At 43.9% G+C, this 22,218-nt stretch overlaps 1 protein-coding gene across 1 annotated transcript; it reads left to right on the top strand.

Moving 5' to 3' along the window:
- The first annotated feature begins 133 nt into the window (after positions 1–133).
- Positions 134–22,157, top strand: LOC309515795 (uncharacterized protein). Its single transcript, XM_082194011.1, has 6 exons — positions 134–411; positions 6,661–6,756; positions 7,186–7,290; positions 8,201–8,296; positions 17,891–18,008; positions 21,584–22,157. The coding sequence occupies exons 1-6, from the start codon at positions 165–167 to the stop codon at positions 21,648–21,650; spliced, it is 729 nt and encodes a 242-aa protein (XP_082050137.1). The 5' UTR covers positions 134–164; the 3' UTR covers positions 21,651–22,157.
- Positions 22,158–22,218: the final 61 nt, after the last annotated feature.

The following is a 22,218-nucleotide window of genomic DNA, read 5'->3' as shown; positions in this document are numbered from 1 at the left end:
TCCGGGAACAGAAGGCGGAGAAGGGGAAGGAGTGAGAGAAAGGGGGGAAAGCAGAAGAGGAGGCAAGAGCGGCAGCGCGCACAAGGCGAGCGATGAGAGCGCGTGGCGGGAATCCCTCAGCCGGGAGCAGAGAGCGCCGCTGGGTCGCCGCGCCAGGCCGAGCGATGGGGTGGCGCGTGGCGGGAATCCCTCCGGCGGCGGCGGCGCTGTGGCTGCTCTTGGTGGCCTGCGCTGGGGCGCCGCCGTTGGCGCTGGCGCAGCCGTCCAAGGTGTCTCGCGGCGTCGCCGTGCCCTTCGTCTTCGACCCGCGCGCCGTGTGCGCCGCCCCGCCTTGCCAGCACGGGGGCCTGTGCATCCGGAACGGCACCTGCTTCTGCTCCAGGGGCTACGAGGGCGAGCGCTGCCAGTATGGTGGGTATAACGGGCAGAAGAGCGGGTGGTGGCCGTAACAAGTGTGTGTGGGGGGGGAAGCCCCCTTCCCGTGCAAGGTGTAGGTCATTGCTGGACCTGAGATGTATGTTTTCAGGACCCAACCACGTTCCTTTGACAATCAGTGCTAAATTTTAAATTGCTGTAAGCCGCCCTGGGATCTTGCTGGGAAAGTGCCAGTAATAAATGTAATCCTCGTCCCTCTAGCGCAGGTTTGCAGCTAATCTCTCCTGCTTCTCTGCACCAGCCTTCCTTCTGGGGCTGCCCATCCGAAGGGATGGAGGAGCGACCCTCTGCGTGGAGGCAGATCAGAGAGCCCTCTGGGGCGAGGTGGCAAGCTTCTTTACGGTCCCATTGTTTTCTTGGAATTAGTTTTGGGAGTTTTACTTCGAAGTCAAACGGCAGTCCTCTGCCTGCACGTTTACCTGGGAGAAATGCATGGGTCTTGGGTATTCCAGATTATAAATACGCAGGAAAGGGGTTAGTGCACATTCAGAATCGAAGGTTTGCTGCCCGATCCCATCGTTTACTTGGAAGCCCCGTCGATTTCTGGCTGTCAAGTCAAGAAGTCAAGTCCAGGGAAGCTAACACTACAGTAAGGCTGCAATCCTAAAAGCATCATTGGGCACAACGGGACCTTATTTTGAGTAAACATGAGTAGGATTGAGCACTACACTTCTGTTAATCTCCTAAAGATTCCTGCCACAAAGCTCATGTTTTGTGTCTGCTGTGAAAGTTGACGGCCTGGAGTTTGTTAGCATTGATTTCATTGGTGCCGCTTGTTCCCAAGAAAGTGTCTGTGGGATTGCAGTCATGAGAACAAAGAGCATTTTGGCTTCAGCAAGAGATTCTTCTTACTGAAAGCAAGATCTTGCTTGGCTGACAAGCCCCGCCTCAATTCTTATACTGAAGTGCTTTTACAGGAATCCTTTTGTGACTGTGGAGGAAGATGTAACCCAAGTATTCATCTGGTGGGAATAATGTGCTTGGCTGTTCCGCTTGCAAGTCACCCTTTTTCCAGCACCAGGGAAAATGTTTGAGCAGGGAATCTAAAAAAGAAGAAGAAATGCTGACCTTACTTTGTGTACTGTTTTTGTCCTCCTGAAAGTCCCAGGTCCCAAAGAATAGGGGTGGGGGGAGATATGGGGGTGGAGCACACCAGGGACTTTCTGTAGTCCTTTCCTAAATATTCAGATTTTCTTGTTTAAAAGTACAGTGGTACCTCGGGTTAAGTACTTAATTCGTTCCGGAGGTCCGTACGTAACCTGAAACTGTTCTTAACCTGAAGCACCACTTTAGCTAATGGGGCCTCCCACTGCTGCCGCACCGCCAGAACACGATTTCTGTTCTCATCCTGAAGCAAAGTTCTTAACCTGAGGTACTATTTCTGGGTTAGCGGAGTCTGTAACCTGAAGCGTATGTAACCTGAAGCGTATGTAACCTGAGGTACCACTGTAGGTCTCTAGCCCTTATAGAAACTTTTAGAGAAACAAGAAAGAACTCAGCGACAGTTTGCTTTCCAGTTGATCCCTGCACACCAAAGTTGTTCCTACCTTCTGGTGTTCTGACCAATGAGTGCAAAGGAATGGGGACAATTGACAAGTGCTGGGGCAGCTAGGGAATATTGCATGGATTGTGAATGGAGCAACTTTTGGACAAACTTTGTGGACAAACATCCAGGAGCCACCTATCAGTGGTGAGTGGAGCCTGATGGAAAAGTGAATATGACTCTTACCCAGAGCTTTCCAAACTGTGTGCCGTGACACGTTAGTGTGTCGGCTGCAGTGTGTAGGTGTGTCACACATACGCTCCCCATGCTCCTCCTGGGGCTGGAAAGGGTTAGTTTAACCTCTGGTTTGCTAGTAAAACTGAATTACTGTATCATGAAATGATGCAAAATTGAATTACTGTGTCGCAAAATGATGTACGTCCCAAAAGTGTGTCACCAACTTGAAAAGTTTGGAAAGCTCTGCTCTTATCTTTGTACTGTAGGTTGCGTTCTAGCTGTGCAAATTCAGATGTTTCTACAGACACCCGTTGCATCTCTCTCCATCTTCGTTCTGGCAGGCAAAAGGCATTGCCATCATTCAAGGAAGGACACATTCCAGCCAGGCAAAAGCACTGAAGGACGGTGTGCCCCAGAGAGCTTTGAGGGCCAGTAGAGAGACCTAGAGGGCCCAGGCCTGAGGTTCCCCGCCCCTGCACTAAGTCCTTATTTCTAACATTGCAAAATGTTTTTAAAAATTGAATTAACATTTTATTAATTCATTTTATGGGCTGCCCAGTAACAAAAATTCTCAGGGTGGTTTATGATGGCATATTTGTATGCTCTGGCTGTACTATGGTGATTCCCTCCTGCTTTAGGCTTCCTCACCAAAAAACCTTCAAGACCTCAGGATTCGGTCTGAGATATAGGTAAGCTGAGTAATAGCTGGAAGATAGTGAGGACGTGGTGCTCTAAGCCTCAAGGCTAGAAGCAAAGAAGATGAAGGGTTGCAAAGAAGATGAAGGGTAGGGTTGCCATATTTCAAACAATGAAAATCCAGACAGAAAAGCTGTTGAGCAAAAAAATACCGTTTTTTAATGAAAAACGGCATTGCCAACATGGGCTGCCATACATCCAGATTTCCCCTGACATTTTTTACCAATTTCCACCCAGACACTGCTGCTGACTCCAGTGTCCCTGATATGTCCGGGAAATCCAGGACATATGGCAACCCTATGAATAGGCCCAGTCTGTCCCTCAAAACTCAACAATCTGTGGAGGCCATTTTGATATTTTGACAAACATAGCCTAAGGCCAATGCTTGTTCGTTAATTTGTTTTGACATTTACACTCCATCTTTTATGATTTAACTCAAACTCAATGAAATTCAATTTGATTATGAATTAAATTTCAACTTAAAATTATAAATCACAACAAAGTTCAAGCAATCCTAATACTTAAATGAAACATCAGGAAGAATGGCAGCATAAAATCAACAACTGACAGAAAACAACATCAGTGGTTTTAACTATAATATGCATATGCCTGCCAGAATACAGTCTTGGGAAGCTGTATAAAAGTAGACACCTTTATTGATACAGACAGTATAATGAAAGGAGATTATACCAATTAATCAGGTATAGTTGTGTCTAGGGTGGAAAGCTACTTATAAGGATTATCACAAGAGGGGGTCGAATATGAGGAATCTTTTATTTGCATAATTGAATTAGGAATAGTTCTTTGGAGAATCCAATGCATATCGCTCTCTATTAGTAAAGTGAATAGTTAGCATGTAGCTACTCTGGGTATTAAAGTGGGTGGGTCCCTGAAGATGGGAAGAAACAAAACCCCTCCAAGTATGCAAACAAATCTTGCTTTTAAAAAAAGAAAGCCCAGCTTTTACTTTAAAACCCAGGTTACAGATCTACTACCACCACCCTATATCCATGGATCTCAGAGTGGTTCACAACGTAAAATCACAATATAAAAAACAGAAAATAAATAATAAAATAGGGGGGAAATACATAATGAATATGTATTTATAAATAAATAAATAAATAAATATGTATATGCCTAATATGTACATGCATTTAATAAATAGTAATGCATTTAAAAGACCATAAACTGTTTAATTAGCACAAGGCCTGGGAGAAGAGGAATGTTTTTGTCTGGTGCCTGAAGATTTATAACGAATGTGCTAGGAGAGGCATTCCACAAGTGGGGAGCCACTGCAGAAAAGGCCCCTTCTTGTGTTGCCACCCTCCGGAGCCTCCTTCATGGAGGAGGTACACAAAGAGTGGCCTCAGATGATGATCACAGGGGTCAGGTCAGTTCATATGGGGAGAGGCAGTCCTTGAGGGACTGCAGTATTTTGTTGAACATTTGAACAAGTTTTAAAATACTAATAAATGCTTACTGTGACCTTTAAAAAATATTTCAAGGATTTAATAATCGTTTTGAAAACGCTACCAAATGGAGAAAAAAGAATGGTAGCATTGGATTACTTATGGGCAATACTTATTGCTATGCGCCGAAATATTTTTTTCTGCTCTTCTTCATTCATGAACAATGAGTTAAATAATTCTTGCTCACGTACTTTTTTGAGAAGTGTTTCTTCTTGTGATAAGCTGTTAATGTTTGCCATTCATTATTTTTTTGTTAAAGTGCACATCTTTTTATTATTTTAAAAAATTGCCATTTCCAACATTTAATTTGTGCGTTCAGAGACCAGAACCGTCATCAGACATTATAGACTCCTGCCAGTAAATTCCTGGTGATCACCTGAATCTCAATTTAATCCATAATGCAAGTCCAGAGGAAAACCTGAAAATGTTCTATTGAAAATTGTTTGCAGATAGCAAATACATTGAAATTGGGATTGGCTCATGAATGATTTATTAGCCAAGAACTAGCTAAACTTGTCAGATAATTTGTTTGCACAAAATCATCGAAGCAGCCGTATGCCAAAATGTGCAATTTCCCAGTTATTTATTTGTCCATCGTGCAGGCACATCTTGTAGCTGCCACAAAGAATTCCCCTAGAATCCACAAGGAATACTGTCTCCTCAGCAGGTTTTCATTTTAAGCCCATATTTAGCATGGATGAAAGCTTAAGAAAATGCTGTTTGCTGTAGGAAAACTATTCGGTGAAGAAGCTGATTAATCACTGGTAAAGGCTGGTGAAAGGGGTGGGGTGCGGTGATGAGAAAAATGGTTGTTTGAGGACATAATCAGTTTTAACTGTAGAAAGATTTGCAGTTGTGTTGTGCAGTTCCACATGGCTTCCAACCATAAATCAAAAACTTAAGAGCTCAAGATGAAGTTAGATGTGGGTTCACAGCTGCTCCCAGAACTGTCCTGAATAACCAGGCAGTCTAAGGACCCATGATATTCCCAATGGATTACTAGCATCAATAAAGCTTTAGAACCAACTACAGTCGTACCTTGGAAGTTGAAGCTCCTGCAGCCAATCGGAAGCCACAGAAGTCGCAATGGACGTTCGGGCTCCAAAGAAAGTTTGCAAACAGGAACAATCACTTCCGGGTTTGGAACCCAAAACGTTCGACTTGCAAGTTGTTTGAGATCCAAGGTATGACTGTAGTTCCTTTTAGATAGACTTGTTAATTGCGTATTGCCCAGATCAGTGCAAGGGGTAACAATGAATGAATGAATGAAATCTGCTTTTTGAAACGTACCGTATTTTTTGCACCATAACACTCACTTTTTTCCTCCTAAAAAGTAAGGGGAAATATCTGTGCATGTTATGGAGGGAATGCCTACGGGTGGCATGCCTACGGATTTTCCTCCTCTAAAAACTACGTGCATGTTATGGTCGAGTGCGTGTTATAGAGCGAAAAATACGGTACCTTTACATCTTAAATAAGAAGCCATTCATTAAGCAAAATGGGCACTACTCAGAAAGAAGCATGCCAGAAAATAAATGATCAAATTATTAGTGTTACCGAAATGATAAACTCGCTGATTCAGGGAGAATCAATCAAGTGTTCAAGAATAAAGGGAGCGGGGGAGTTAACTTTAGGCAGACTGAGCGCTCGCTTCTGTCATAGCTACCAGTACACCCAGCACTAACTTCAAAGGGACTTCAAGAGCTAAACCTGCCCCATCATCCTTTGACCAGTGAGATAGGAGTGATTCATTTATAATATTTCTGTAGCCTTGTTGTACTGTTACATTTGCACCAATGTTCATCTGGATTAGCTCTTAATCAGAGTTGAAAAGCAAAGCGTTTCCCATTACTGTAGCTCTTCTCTTTTGCCTCTGGTTTAGCTATTGAGGAATAGCTAATCTATTGAAGAATAGCTATTGAAGAATAGCATGACCCTTTGCTTTGGAAATTGGATTTGGTTCAGGGTCATCCTGTCACAAGTTCTTTTCATATAGCATTTGAGAGCTAATTAATATAATCAGTTGTGGTAGTTGTTATCAGATGACAAGCTTTGCTCCTATCACTGGGTAGCAAACAGTATTTAACATGATAAGAAAGTCCAGTCTTCATTATAGCCATTTCACAAACCAAATTACCAGTAGTAGATTATATTTACCATTACTGAATGTACAGCATGCAATCATATGAATTGCTGCCCAGTTTACTGGGCCCAGGCAAATGTATGAATTAACTGGTAGGCTCCTTAAAGGAGTCGGGTGCTTTTAAGTAGACTGTTCCCAACCCCAAAGCCCAGAAATGTCTCATCTAACTTTCTTTGTCCCTTTCTTTTGGTTCATAGCAACTTGTTATCCAAAATGTAAAAATGGTGGGAAATGTCTCAGGCCTGGAAAATGCAGGTGTCAGCCTGGCTATGGAGGACGATACTGCCATAAAGGTAAGTTGAATTTGGACAGTTTTCAAATTGTAGCAAAGAGTGGGGGAATAGTCTAAAACCATTGCACTTGTAGTCCAAAACTTTTCGAGGGTACTAAGTCGGTCAGGACTGCAATACAGACATGGTATAATGTGTCTGGAACTCTTATATATTGAGATTAATATTTAATTACTATTTGCATTTCTGGATCTGTCCTGCAGTCGCTTTGAGTGTTTCATTTTGAGGCAGAAAGTCAGGACAGCAACGTTTTCCATAAATAACAATAAGCAGGTATAACGTTATCGTAAACAAATGAGCATGACATTTCCACCTATATGCCTCAACTCCATTCTAGAATTGTTGCTTGGAAGAGGCAACATTTATGCAACAAAACACCCTTGCTATAATGCTGTTCTTGGCTTGCTTTGTGACTGTGCTGTTTCCTTCCAGTAAGCTGCGAGGGAGGTTGTCAAAACGGGGGCGAGTGCATCTCTGTCAACGGACTGGTAAAGTGTCTTTGTGCTTCAGGCTGGACAGGATCAAGATGCCAAGAAGGTAAAAAATCTTCACTTCGTTAGTTATTGTGTTTCAGTCCCACTCTTCTTTCAACTTGGAGTTTTCCCCATTTTATTGTTGAAACAATCGGTATAACTAGATTAGGCCGAGAGAGAGATTTGTTCAGGGTTGCTCAGTAACTTTTATGGTTGAATGGGGATCTGAATTCAGGTCTCCTGTTCCAAGCTGAACTTTTCCCACTACGGTATGCAAGTTATCTAACTCCTGGCAGAGGAGAGGAGAGGAGAGAAGATCTCAACTGGTGCTTGGATGCAGTACATTAAAATATATCCAGTGTGTTACAGGGGCAAATCGCCTTATATGGTTCTGCATGGAGGGGTTCCTCCTACTCTTTCTCCCCCCAAAATCACTGTCAGAGCTAACACAGTTTACCCTCTGTTCAAGAGGTAACCGTTTCTGAGAATGACAGCTAAAGCCACTGCTCTCAATCTGTCAGTTTCATGCAAAGGTAGAATGTGGTCACTTTTAATGACGCCACTGTTTTGTTCTGGTCTGAGAGAGGAAATACCCCCCCCCCCCTTAAACCAGGGATGCCTAACCTATGGGCTTCTGAATGTTGCAGAACTACAACTCCCATCAGCCTCACCCAGCATGGTGAGAATGGCCACGGGTGGTGAGAGTTGTAGTTTGGCAACATCTGTAAGACCCCTGCTTTAAACATTCTCTAATGCTCTACAGTGGGGATGGGGAGATCTCATCATCACCCCTTCAGATGTTGGTGGACTACAGTTCCCATCATCCCTGACCACTGGTCATGTTGGCTGGGGCTGATAGACTCCAGCAACATCTGGAGGACCCTAGGTGTCCCCACCCCCTGCCTCCCCAGCTCTACAGTATAATATTGAGAGACCGAGATAGATGACTTTGCTTTATTGTTCTTTCGTTGCAGCGGTTTGTCCTCAGGGATGTCGGAATGGAGCAACTTGCGTCGCTCCTGGAATCTGCAGCTGTGCAACTGGCTGGGTCGGCGGCGCCTGTCATTTAGGTGAGTTACATATCTTTTAGAGGAGCTTTCGAGCCTCTTGAATGAAATGCCTAAAAGCTGACAAGATCATTGTGACACCCGCAAGAGCTATAAGGTCTTTGCAGAGGCATATGAACTGCACCCAGTTTCCCACCCTCCTCTCCTATCTCGTGCGTGTACTATCCCCTCATCTAAATATGAACAGATCGATGCAGATAGGAAATATTGCATGAGTTATTAATTTTGTACTGGGATATAGCTGACCTGAGCAGTTGCTGGTGTGTAGTTGGCAGTTCATTAACTGTACCTGCCTTCGGTCAGTGGCTCTTTCATAGCTGCCCCATGCAAGATTGACTGAAAAGAATGAGACAGCAGCAACGTAAAGATAGATTGCTGGTTTGCATTGTTAGGCAAGTCCTACTGAAATTTATGGAAAGTGAACAGTAGTAGGAATGATGATAATCATTGTAGTAGTAGTAGTAGTAGTAATTAATAATAATAATAATAATAATAATAATAATAATAATAATAATAATAAATTTTGTGCTTCATCTAATGTGGTTTGTTCTATGTGAAACCTGCAATCTAATCTAACTTCAAATTTCATTGGGTAAATAGCCGTTACCACTCAGATGCTGATATTGGTGAAAGTTATGATAAAATAGACAATACTGATGCTCCAGAAATGAGTTTCACATTACAGCAACCTCTAGGATTTCTTTTTTCAGTTCAGCAGGGCTTTAAAAAGAAGGGAAAGAGTCTTCCTCTTCCCTAAAGGCAGACAAAAATAGTCTGTCCATAGCTGCTGCAGGCTTGAAGTGGAAAGCATGCAATCCTCTTAATGCAGTGGTTTGCAAATGGTGGGTCAAAGCCCTTAAGGCAATGATAGATGTCAAGTGGGCGGGTCACTAAACTGAGTAGCGAGTGCCAAGCTTGAAGCAATGCAAGTGGATAAGAGAGTATCTTAAAAGCAGCTTCTGGGATCCTTCAGCTAAAGGATATAAGTGACTGTCAAGTATGTCTGTGCCGGGAGCTGCATTTGTCTGGGTCAGTGGCTGCAATCTAGAAGTGCATTCTGAATTAAGGCAATGTTGGATGGATTGGGTACAGAAGCTTCCAGGCAGGACCTTTCTTTAGGCAGAAAGTCAGCTGAATTGAATTGTGCTGCCATCTGTCTTTCCTTGAGACTAACGTGACAGCTACTCTTACAACAAATGACTGAGACTAACTACAGTGGTACCTCGGGTTACATACGCTTCAGGTTACATACGCTTCAGCTTACAGACTCCGCTAACCCAGAAATAGTGCTTCAGGTTAAGAACTTTGCTTCAGGATAAGAACAGAAATCGGGCTCCGGCAGCGCAGCAGCAGCAGGAGGCCCCATTAGCTAAAGTGGTGCTTCAGGTTAAGAACAGTTTCAGGTTAAGAACGGACCTCCAGAACGAATTAAGTACTTAACCTGAGGTACCACTGTATATAGGAGTGACTGCGAGGACCATAAACCTCTTGTGTTTACTGTACCTCTAATTCTCAAATACACCATTAAGTTCAGTTAGGGCATCATTTTCTTTCAGTACCATGCAAGCTTTCAGAACTACCAGTGGCAACTTCTTTCTTTTCTTGCTTCTAAGATGGGGGAGGGCTGCTTTCGAGAGATGGCCCTTGAACTGAGTTCCCTGTGAAGGAGTGATTAGCTACTTCCCTTTTGAGTCTCTGGATTAATCTTATGGGTTAATCCTCTTGAAATGAATAATCATTGCAATAGCAGTATGTTAAAGTAACAGGGATAGAAATATAGAACAGCGCAGAAACATGCAAAACAGTAGGTACTGCTAGAATGGCTCTGCAAAGGAGCATTCTATTCTGGTTGCTTTTATTAGGAACCCACACAAATCACCATCACTGGCTAAATAACTTGTAATTTGCTTCTCTCACCTGCAACGGTGCAGACCTGGAAACTGCTTTAACGTTCGAGAACACCCATGAGGGTTATTTATTTTTCTATTCGTTTTATGAGTCACTTCTCAACAAGTTGTCTCCAAAGCTGTAGGTTTTGAAATCACAAGATATTTCCCCATTTGAATTATTTTTAAATCATGACAATCGTTCCTCCAAGTATAAGATTTAACAAAATTCCAATACTATAAGGATGAATGGCAGGCACGAATACTGTAGTTCTGCTGTATTTTACTGATATTTTCTTCTTAGGAATAATTGCGATAATTCAATAAAATACTATGCATCAAATGTGGTTAATGAGATGAAATCTGTGCTGTGTAACTGATATGAGTTTTGGACTCCCCCCCCCCCAGCATTGTGTAGGTTGCCATGTCACCATGGAGGCAAATGCATCGCTCCAGATGTGTGCAGATGTCGTTCACCATACTCTGGTATACAGTGTACAAAGAAAATGAAGCAATGAGACAGCCTACTCTGAAGACGAGCTCCTTTTATTTTAATGAATAAACATTGAGAGAAAGGAGAAATTTTGCATTATGCTAGCTAGACGGTCCATACATAGGATTTTAAAGTCTTGATTATATATTAAATGAAAGCTCTCCTATACTGAAGGGCGTTGTTGTTGTTTTTTAAGTATGCCAATATCAAAGCAGTTGAAGGTGTACCAAAATATATGAGTGGGGGGAATTTGGAAGCACGTGGATACCTTATGTTTCATTTTAGCACATGTAACATTGAATATTTTTTAATGAATAAAGCATTCCCCCCTGCCAAAAAACCCCCTGCTCTTGCTGTTTCATTCACTTCCACAAATAGAATTTGTCTTCCCATGTAATGAATATAATCTTGGGTTTTTAAAACTCTTTGATCTTGCATGAGAAATCCCTGGTAAGAAGCAAAGCATCAAATGTGGGTCTTGCTGCGTCATACGGTTTTATAGACATTGCTTTCCTCTAATAGTGAACTCAATGAGTACCAGGATAGCCACAGTGGGGACACATGAGAAAAAAGAGGGACATATCAGAATGGTTTTTGGGGGGTGGACTCCAAGGTTTGCAGAAGTACGATTTTTAAAATCTTAAGGGAATTGCACACAAAGTGTGTGTGTGTACACACACACACACACACACACACACACACACGTCCAGTGAATGTAACAGGCACTTTGGTTTTATAGCTTCCTGGCCCAGCGTGAAAAACCTCTGGGGCAGAAGCAGAGTTCTCTGTGTGGATTTTGCAAGCATGTACTCAGGGCTTGGGTGCCTATAGCCAGCAGTTGAGTCTGCACATGTGGTTCTTGAGGAAGCCTGTGCACACACTCTATGGCACTTATGCGGCCCCCGGCACTAAAGTGTGGTCAATTCACCTGCTCTATTAGCTTGTGGTGCAGATAGGAATAACACATGGGCACCCTCCGTCTGGAGCCAACCACACACAGCTATTTCTCTGCATAGCTAGTCACACACAACGTTTTCTTCTATGCAACTATTGCTGGGTTGGGGACAAGAGCTCCAAAGAAAAGTAGCTGCTGTAAATATATTTCCTATTTAGTGCTTTCCTCTGTATATTAAAAAAAAACCCTAGCAGTCACAAGAGAGAAAGCTTTTCTTCCCTCCTCCCCCCAATCCCTTTTAGTTGTAAAGTTGAGGCAGTAATTGGAATGTGCATATGTTCAGAAATCTTATTCTGAAGTTGCCACGGTGCTAGACAAACATTAATTTCATGGTTCTTTAATTAAAAGCATGGTTGCTTTGCCAACGGCAGGCAAATGTTGGCCTCTTGCAAGGTCAGTGAATTTCTGTATTTTGGATTTTAAAAAATTGCTTGAAAACAGCTCCATCTGCTGGCTGTTAAGGGTTTTTTTCTTCCTCCTGCCCAACATTGTCCATTCCCCTCTGAATCTTCAATGTAATTTTACTATTCAGCATCAGTTCTCTTAAGTCTGGTCTGACACAGCAGCACATAGAATCCATGTCTTAAAGGATCAAATCACAAAGGCTGTGTTAACACAGAGCCTACGTCATAGCATTTACATTTGAAATGGACAGAGTCTGTGCCAAAACTAAATTTAGTTAGTTGCTGTAGTAGCCCCTTACACTGTGTGTGTGTGTGTGTGTGTGTGTGTGTGTGTGTGTGTGTGTGTGTTTTACTACGGTCAGTGGGGTGGATTTTTTTTCCTCATTAGACTGCATTTAAGATTTTGTCTGGGTAGATGACTCACTGCTAGAAACTGCTGGTTGCAGTCTAAATGTGTTTGTGTGTGTTGTAGAGTGAGGTATAATTATATTGATTTAAAGTGGTAGATAAGAACAAAGCCTAATTACATGAATTGGCTTTAGCTGCAAATAGTTGTTTGTGCTCCTTGCTACAAGAGATAGCCTCTTCTGCCTCATTTGCCATAAAAGCTACAAAGCTGTTGGTAAAATAATAATGATGATAATAATAATAATAATAATAATAATAATAATAATAATAATAATAATGACACAGGGTTACACCATTGCTGCTGGGCCAAAAGACCTGAAATCAGCATCTCTTGTGGCAACAAGAGTCAGTATTGCTAGGCACCTGCCAAAACTCATATAGACATCTTAGAAGGAGAGTGGCTTCTTAGCAAACAACAGGCCTCTTGCGTTGCTCACAACTGAGCTGTTGAAACAGTATTTAAGCGCAACATAAGGAGTTTATTTATTTTGAGAAAAATCCTTACTTTTCCAACTTTTAGATTATGGCTCCAGATGAGCACTGTAACCTCTGGTGAGCTGGTTTAGAGTAAAGGGTATGAAAAATATAAAGATAAGACTCTTGCCAAGTGGCACCCAGTGAAAGAAAATGTGCAAGCAACAGCATGATGAAGCCTACAGGTTTTATGTTAGTGCTACCAGTCACTCCTGGTCACTCACAGCATTCATGTTCAGATTTGAGGGGAGGGACAATGGTGAAGTACAAGGTGCCCTCTCCCCCATTTCACACACAGAAGCCAACTAGACTGGGCAGATGGCTCTTACTTCAGCACCGGCAAGAGGACAGCGCCCTCCTCTTGGCAGTTGGCTAGATTAGGATGCACAAGCTGGGCTGTGTAGATACACCTGCTGCTCTGTCCTCCAGCTTCCGGAAGCACTCTGCCTAAGGGTAGGACCAACTTGGGGTCTACCGAGCGCATCTGGCCCAACCTCCCCTGAATAATCTCTCATCAACCCCTTTTGCAGCACAGGGGGAAATGGTTGCACGATGCAGAGGAAAAAAAGAAGTGTTTCTTCTGGAATGCGAGTCCATCCAGTGAAACTATAGGTGCTGGAAATTTCAGGACACATAAAAGAAAGTGAAGAATTCGCACAATGCATAGTTAAATCGTAGAATTTGCCCCTGCATGAGGTGGCGGGAGTCATCAAGTTGAATGGCTTAAAAAGAAGACCAGACGAATTAGCGGAGAACAAAGCTATCCATAGCTACTAGGCACGTTGACTATGGTCTCCCTCCGCTGTTGGTAGTACAGGTAACGACTGGCACAGCCAAATGGTGCGTTATTGCGCATGTGCACAGAGCACCGAACCCAGAAGTCATGGAAAGGAGCAGGGTGGGCTTAGATGTGCTCCACTGATGCACATGAGGGTCCAGAACGTAACCCTCACACAAAACAAGAAATGTCTGTATGTCTCTAACTACCAGTTGCTGGGAATCACAAGTGTGGAGAGTGCACCAGCAGGCATTTGTCTGGCTGGCCGTTGTGAGAACAGGATGATAAGACTATATGGCCTGATCTAGGAGAGATCTGCTAATGTTCTTATTATGAACATTGATCTGATTGAGCAGGGCTCATATGTCTTCTTCTTTGGTGATCAGTTGTAGCTGAGTAAGATTGTCTTCCATAAACACGGTTTTAACAATGAGTTTGTAAGTGACTGTGGAGCCAATTCTGGATCCACACGTCCCTCCACAGTGGGGTTCAGGGAAAAAGCGAGGCAGACTATGTTTAAGGCACCTTCTCTAGCCCCTCCCCCTTTTCAGGGTGAGCAGAGTGGATTCTAAAAAGGGCTGCTCAGTCATGGATACAGCTGCTGAGCTGCTCAACTGCCTCGTTCCTTGAGTCAGAACGACTGAATCTGTATCCACTGTCCATGTGCCGGTTCATGACTAGGGGCTTCCAGATTTCACAATCCTGCCCCCGTTACCATTTGCCAATTGCCTTGGGGCTTTTGGAGTTTGAGGTTGGGATGGGTTTTTGGAAGATGCCTGTGCGTGAATTTGTTTTATGTGTGTAGATCAGTGCACGCTGACCAACGCACAGTCTTCACAGTAAGGCTCTGTTCCAATGGCATGAGTAGTCACTACGACCAGTAGATTCTTATCTGCTGCAGCCTTCATCCACCTTCACAGCTGTTGTAACATACCGCTTGTTATCATCCTCCTGTTCTGCCGTTGAGGACTTCTTAGATCATTCTTTGTCTAGCTCCTTCCCTTTGACCTTACCACTTTGGGTGACTGCTGGGAGTACGAGATTCCTGACGACTTTGCTCACAAGGGTCATAGGAACGTGCAAGCCCATTCATCACAACAAGGTGATGATCCAGCGTGGGAGGGCTCGTATGTACAGTGGTGTGGATCAGTACTGCTAAGGTAATGTGGTGCCAGGTCCAAGTATAGCACTCGTGCTTTGAATCACTACACCTAATCCTTACACCTTTTGAGTTGCAATCTGAAGGCAGAGGCTTATGAGACTCAATTTTAATAGACGAGGAGAAATTCAGAATTACTCTACACTTTGGTAGCTTAACTTGGAATTGAAGTGGGGCTGGAATCATGTCTTTTGTTTCAGACATCCCTTAGGCTTGCACATTTGTCATGTCTTTATATTCTGATGATAGCAACATAGCCTCCAGCCTTCTGCAGTGGCGCTCACAGAGTTGCTGTAGTGAGATTTCCAGGCTAAAGTCACCTCTGTAGGAAGACTATGTCAAGTTACTACAATGAAATGATAAAAGAAAGTTACAGATGCAAGTCATGCAAACCAATTGTGTCTAGAAATGTGTCTGGAAAATCAGACATATTTTTTATGAAGTAATGCTTTAAACCATTTGTCAAGGGAGGAGGACATTTCCAGCATTGTAACATGTCAGATAACAAACACCCTTGATCTTAAACTTTTAAAATTGTAATGTACATGGTTTACAATGTTGTAAATGGATTAAAGGGTTGTTGTTTTTTAATGTGCTGTGAATCCCTATTCTTTTAGGTGGTCAGATGGAGGTCTTCACCTCTGGCATATTACTTCCTCTGAGTGAAGATGGGGTCAGGCTCTGACTTCATCAGAATCTTGTGCTCAGTGTGAAGCAGATGATTGGTGCTGAAGCTTCCAAACAATCTTCATAGGCAGCCCTATGTATAATGCATTGCAGTAATCTAACCTCGAGGTTACCAGAGCATAGACAACAGTATTTAGGCTATCCCTGTCCAGATAGGGGCATAGCTGAGCCACCAGCCAAAGCTGATGGAAGGCACTCTGGGCCCAAGCTATGAACCTCTTTCAGAGGAAGTGTAACCCCATCGAGCAGGCAATCTCCCACTCATCTGGTCTAGGGAACCACCCACTAACAGTGCCTCAGTCTTATCTGGATTGAGTTTCAGTTTGTTGGCTCTCATCCAGTCCATTACCAAGGTAAGACACTTGGTCCAGTGCTTCCACTGCCTCACCTGCAGATGTAAAGGAGAAACAGAGCTGAGTGTCATCAGCATACTGCTGACAACGTACTCCGAACCTCCAGATAACCCCACCCAGTGGTTTCATGTAGATATTAAACAATGTGGGGCATAGGATTGAGCCCTGCGGAACCCCACATTGAAGCACTTCCCAAGCAACACCCTCTGGGAATGACCATCCAAGTAGGACTGGAACCACTGCAAAGTGGTGCCACCACCCCTAGTTCAGACAGTCACTTCAGAAGGATACCATGGTTGAGGGTATTGAAAGCTGCTGAGAGGTCGAGAAGTAACAGGGATATGTTTCCCTTGTCTCTCTCTCTTGACAGAGGTCATCATACAGGGTGACCAAAGCAGTTTCTGTGCCAAAACTGAGCCTAAACCCCGACTGAAATGGATCCAGAAAATCAGTTTCTTCCAAAAGTGCCTGGATCTGGTCTGCGACCACTCACTCCAGAACCTTGCTCAGGAAAGGGAGATTAGCAACTGGCTAGTAGTTAGTTAGATTTCCCGAATCCAGGGAAGGTTTCTTAAGGAGTGGCTTTCTGGCTGCCTCCTTCAAACAGGCAGGGACCACCCCCTCACGTAAAGAGGCATTGACCGTCTCCCTGGTCCAGCCAGCTGTTCCCTCCCTGCTGCTTTTTATCAGCCAAGAGGGGCAAGGGTCTAGAGTGCAAGCCCTGACTGATCTGAGCACCTTGTCCACATCCTTGAGCCTTACCAACTGAGCCTTTCCTTGGAACAATCAGGAGTACAGTCCCAATTAGTCCTTTACAGCCACACATTCACCTATTCCATGTGACAGATGTAGGTCAGGTAGTTCTGGCTTGGGCAAAACAGCTTCCCTAGCCACCCTTGCTTAAGCCTCATTTCTGGCTCAAAGTCTTATTGTGCGCTCTAAATGCTGCCTTCAAGATGCACACAAGACAAAGTTAGATGGTTAGAATAATAATAATAAATCTCTAAGATGACCAGTAGTCAGTCTAGAGTTTGGATTTGATATCCCGCCTTTCACTCCCTTTAAGGAGTCTCAAAGCGGCTAACATTCTCCTTTCCCTTCCTCCCCCACAACAAACACTCTGTGAGGTGAGTGGGGCTGAGAGACTTCAGAGAAGTGTGACTAGCCCAAGGTCACCCAGCAGCTGCATGTGGAGGAGCGGAGACGTGAACTCGGTTCCCCAGATTACGAGATTACCACTACACCACACTGGCTTTTCCTCCAGGATGGTGCCTCCTCCTGTTTGGAAGAAAGGTTGAATGGTGTCTTCACCAGGGAAAGGAGAACCCAGGATGCAGAGTTTTTATGAAGCTGTGCTAAATTCCAGCTTCTGTAACGAATAAAGCTCCCTTACTCCTCCATCCCTCATGACAGCAAATTAGAAACTTGTGAAGCTGCCATTGGTCTACCTAGCTCAGTACTGTCATGACAATGATTGGCAGTGACAATGATTTCAGAAAGGACAGTCTCAGATTTATACCTGCAGATATTAGAACCTTATGTTCCACCACTGAGCTACATCCCATCATGTCAAGTCTGGAGGTTTGACGTGACCCATCTTCTGTGCAGACATATAGAGCACAACAGCACTGCAATGTCAATCTCACATCTTCTCCCCACTCTGTCCTAGGCTGAAATAGTTCCAGAAGCCTTTTCAAAAGATAAATGCCAAGGTTGGACCAGTATTATCCCCCAAAGCCTGGAATCACAAAAGCTACAAAAAAAGTCAATAAAATCTCTGGCAGTACTGCAGAAATTGCAAAGTCAATCCCAGGCACAAAGTTCAGGAACAAGAGGAAAGGTTCAGCCTGCAGTCTCTAATTGAGAGTCTCAATGCCCTGAAGGCTAGAGTCACTGCTTCAGTTAAGGAGCTGCCCAGGAACTGGCCTAAGGGAATTGCTGGGAGGGAACAGAGAGTCTGGCTAATTGGATATGATGAAGGTATGCTCTTTGATTTAAAGCTTCAGGGGAAAGCAGCAGCAGCATCCCTTTTGAAGAAAGAAGATACCAAACAGTCCTTACATCATCAGTCATGTCCTTCCTCACCATTTCATCAACAGACAAACTGCATTCTACAAGGTAACTGCCATTGCTCCCATCAGAGAGGAACATTTCACTGGATGTTAAAGCCATCACAAATATTATGGAACAAACCAGAGTTGGAAATGAATTACATCTAGCCAACAGTGTGATGCGGCAGCTAAAAAAGCCAATGCAATTCTGGGCTGCATCAATAGGAGTATAGCATCTAGATCAAGGGAAGTAATAGTGCCACTGTATTCTGCTCTGGTCAGACCTTACCTGGAGTACTGTGTCCAGTTCTGGGCACCACAGTTCAAGAAGGACACTGACAAACTGGAACGTGTCCAGAGGAGGGCAACCAAAATGGTCAAAGGTCTGGAAACGATGCCTTATGAGGAACGGCTAAGGGAGCTGGGCATGTTTAGCCTGCAGAAGAGGAGGTTAAGGGGTGATATGATAGCCATGTTCAAATATATAAAAGGATATATATAAAAGTGCGTATCTGAAGAAGTGTGCATGCACACGAAAGCTCATACCAAGAACTAACTTAGTTGGTCTTTAAGGTGCTACTGGAAGGAATTTTTTTATATAAAAGGATGTCATATAGAGGAGGGAGAAAGGTTGTTTTCTGCTGCTCCAGAGAAGCGGACACGGAGCAATGGATCCAAACTACAAGAAAGAAGATTCCACCTAAACATTAGGAAGAACTTCCTGACAGTAAGAGCTGTTTGACAGTGGAATTTGCTGCCAAGGAGTGTGGTGGAGTCTCCTTCTTTGGAGGTCTTTAAGCAGAGGCTTGACAACCATATGTCAGGAGTGCTCTGATGGTGCTTCCTGCTTGGCAGGGGGTTGGACTCGATGGCCCTTGTGGTCTCTTCCAACTCTACGATTCTATGAAATTATGTGTTTCCACAATCCCTGGCACAGGTGCTTCTCCTATGCAACCCAAGGCAATTCCCATCACTTGTTTGCCCACGGGACTCCAGCGAGCCAATGTTTGAGTTTCATAATCTCTCAATACCATAACAAATCTTACATAGGGCAGAAAGGAGATGCTGAGCATGACATGTCCCCCCAAAAAAATATTCATCATGAGCTCGACTTAGATTGCTGAATCAGAACTATAGTCTAGCATTCTGTCTCATCCTATGTGTGGCCAACCAGACACCTATGAGAAGCTCACAAAGAAAGCAGGACGTGAGCTCAATTTGGATAGCTCCGTTGTTTAGAGCGTGATGCTGACAATGCCAAGGTTGCAGGTTTGATCCCCATAAAGGACAGCTGCCTATACCTGCATTGCAGGGAGATGCAGTAGATGATCCTCAGAGTCCCTTCCAACTCTGTGATTCTATGAAGAACATACAGTAGTCTACTCTCCCACTCATGTTTTCCAGCAGCTGATACATATTGGAGGTCATACCTAGCCAATGTTACTAGTAGCCATTGATAGTCCTACCCTCCATATGTGGCAGGTGATGTTTCTGTGGTTTTAAGAACATATGGAGAACCTGCTGGATCAGGCCAATCGCCCAACTAGTCTAGCATCATCACAGTGGCCAACCAGGCTCCTATGGGTAGCTTACAAGCTGGACCCAAGCAACAGAGCACTCTCCTCTCCTGCTGTTTCCAGCAACTGGGAAGCAGTTTTGTTGCGTTGTTCGCTTTTCTTGCTTGCAATTTTAATATGTTTCATGAAGCCTGGTGGAAACATAAAATTGTAATGCGTGTGTGTGTGTTGGGGTGAGAGCTCTGTGCAGGCTTGGCAACTGTTGCCAAGGAGATCAGAATGCTAGGAAAGTGATAGTCGGAGGGCATTTTAAGTAAGTGTGCAGCTGTTGGGAGGGGGGAAACGAAATAATGATAACTGAGGGGAAAGAAATAGCTGTTTGGAGTTTGTGGAGGACATCTTTTGTGGCGACTGAACAGACGACTCCACAGCATCAAAACAAGACTTGAAAGCGGCGTGGGGGAGACTGCAGTGCCAGCTCATCTCTCTATAAAATAATTATGCTGGGAAAAGGTATCCCTTTCACCACTTATAATAAACACTGATTTACCAAAGTGTTTGTGTAGGCTTTCAAACTCCCTTCCCAGATGGCAAACTGAGTGTGTGGCCGGTCACGAGTCTTCTGGTGTCACCAACAGGATCTGGGAATGAGGAATTGGAAACAGAGACAAACAGGGAAGCTGGAGAGGAGCAAGGCCCTGTTCAGTCTAGGCATCTCCAGGAAGGGCTGAGATGGACTTCTGTCTGAAACACTGTGATGGCAAACTGGTGCGACTCACGGTGCCAACCCAGGGTAATTCCTCACTTGTGCCCTCTTTGTTATCTAATCACTCTCATGCCCATCCTAGATTTTAGTGAAATCCCACTTCCAAATTCAGGTTTATGTCTGCTGCTACAGCTGGATGCCATTTGTATTCCCAAGGTGTTCAGCTTTTGGGGACACGAGCTGAAGGCAGCTCCAAGCTGTTTTTCTTATGCTTCAACCTCACAAATCGAGCTGCAGGAGCCCTGATTCTTCCGGAAGACTTTAGCTCATGGACAGCTATGATGCTGAAACATCTGCAGGGCATTGTATCAGCTACCGCCGCTTGATTTAAGTTCTCTTCCTTGCCTCTTGTTCTGTCCCATAACCTCTGCACTGTGTTTGATATTTTCTCCAGGTTTAATCAGGCTTCCTTAGCCTGATTAGGCTAAGGAACTTTAAGAGGGTGCCAAACTTTAAGAGGGTGGGAAACTTTAAGAGGGTGGGAAGCCAGCGCCTTCTCTCAAGGACTGTGGTGGATGAAGGAATCCCATGACTTGAAAGAGTTGGTGGTAGTCTCCAGTTGGGTATAAGAATCCAGACCCTGGTTTCTCTCAACAACCCAAAAGTAATACAGATGAATACCTTAGCCCAGTGTTCTTCAACCTTGGCTCCCCAGGTGTTGTTGGACTCCAACATCCATAATCCCCAGTCAGCTTAGTCAATGGCCAGGGAGGATGGGAGTTGTAGTCCACCAACATCTGGGGACCCAAGGTTGAAGAACACTGCCTTAGCCCATTCGTGACAATGTACTTCAGTGAAAATCCAGTTGTTCGTTTCTCTTTGTTCACTCTGACAGGACAGATCATTCTCATATTTCAACTCCCTCACTTCTTTCCAACTTTCACACTCCCCCAATCTTGCTCACATTTCCCCCTCCTTTAGTTGGAACATGTGGTGTGTGGCACATGAACTTTGCCTGCTTTTTATCTGTCCTTCCACAAATAATGTGGGTCTCTAGGACTTCTCCACAAAACGATTCTCCACCACTAGCCCCTTCTATTCCCACAACGTGGAATGGATAAACATGCAACCTTTAACCATTTTAGTCTCCTACATCAGCACTTCAAACCTCAAAGCCTTTTTTATTTCTTGTTTGGCCAATTATTTGTGGATAAGTATTCTAATTATAACAGCAGTGTGATTATTTCCAATTCTCTGAAGCAAGCCCTCCTACTGGCATTCAGGGGTCATTGTTAAGACTCCCTAGTGTAAGTGGCATAATGGGGTCTACTGCAGTAACAGCTATGATGTGCAACCAGCTGCATTAAAGATCTCCATAGCGGTGCTAATTCTCCTAAATTGGCATTTCTGTGACTACAGGTTCTTCTTGGGCATATGCCAACCTGGTGACACCAACAACAAGCAGCAGGTCCTGCCAGGGCCCTGAAACAGCTTCCCAAGGATGCCAGCTGCTTCTCATTGAGCAATGGAGTAATAAGAATTAGAAACAACATGCTGTTCACTGGATCTGTGTACATGCGACATGTAGCCAAAAGTTCTCTTGCGTAGATGAATTGCTATAGAAAACCAAACTGTGATAAACCACTGGCTAAGACAGAAATGGTTAACATAACAGGACCACAGGTATGTTTGAAGCAGTAACCCTGAGAAGTAGCTGGAGCCATCCAGTATCCCCCAGCTTACTCGGATGCCGGTGTGAGGTTACAGTGGTTCACGATGTCCTATCTTACTCACAGGTCCACAGCATGGTGAGCATCTTCACTGGGTCGAGCTGGTCCTTTTGTATGTGGGCGTGTTTGATCTTTAATTTTCAACCTCAGCAAAAGTTCATTGCATACAAATATGGAATTCTCCTGGCTGTATGGTGCAAATTTATGGTGCCGGCATGTTACATATGAGGGGATGTATAAACCGTTCCAGAGTTTCAAATTCATATTGTCTCCAAATGCTCTTTTTTCAATCAGTTGCAGTAAACAGATGGCTTAAAGTCACAC

Source organism: Podarcis vaucheri (genome assembly GCF_965113315.1).
Source record: "Podarcis vaucheri genome assembly, chromosome: 12".
NCBI classification, from domain to species: domain Eukaryota; kingdom Metazoa; phylum Chordata; class Lepidosauria; order Squamata; family Lacertidae; genus Podarcis; species Podarcis vaucheri.
The sequence above is the reverse complement of the archived record's forward strand: the minus strand, read 5'-3'. Positions and strand labels throughout refer to the sequence as shown.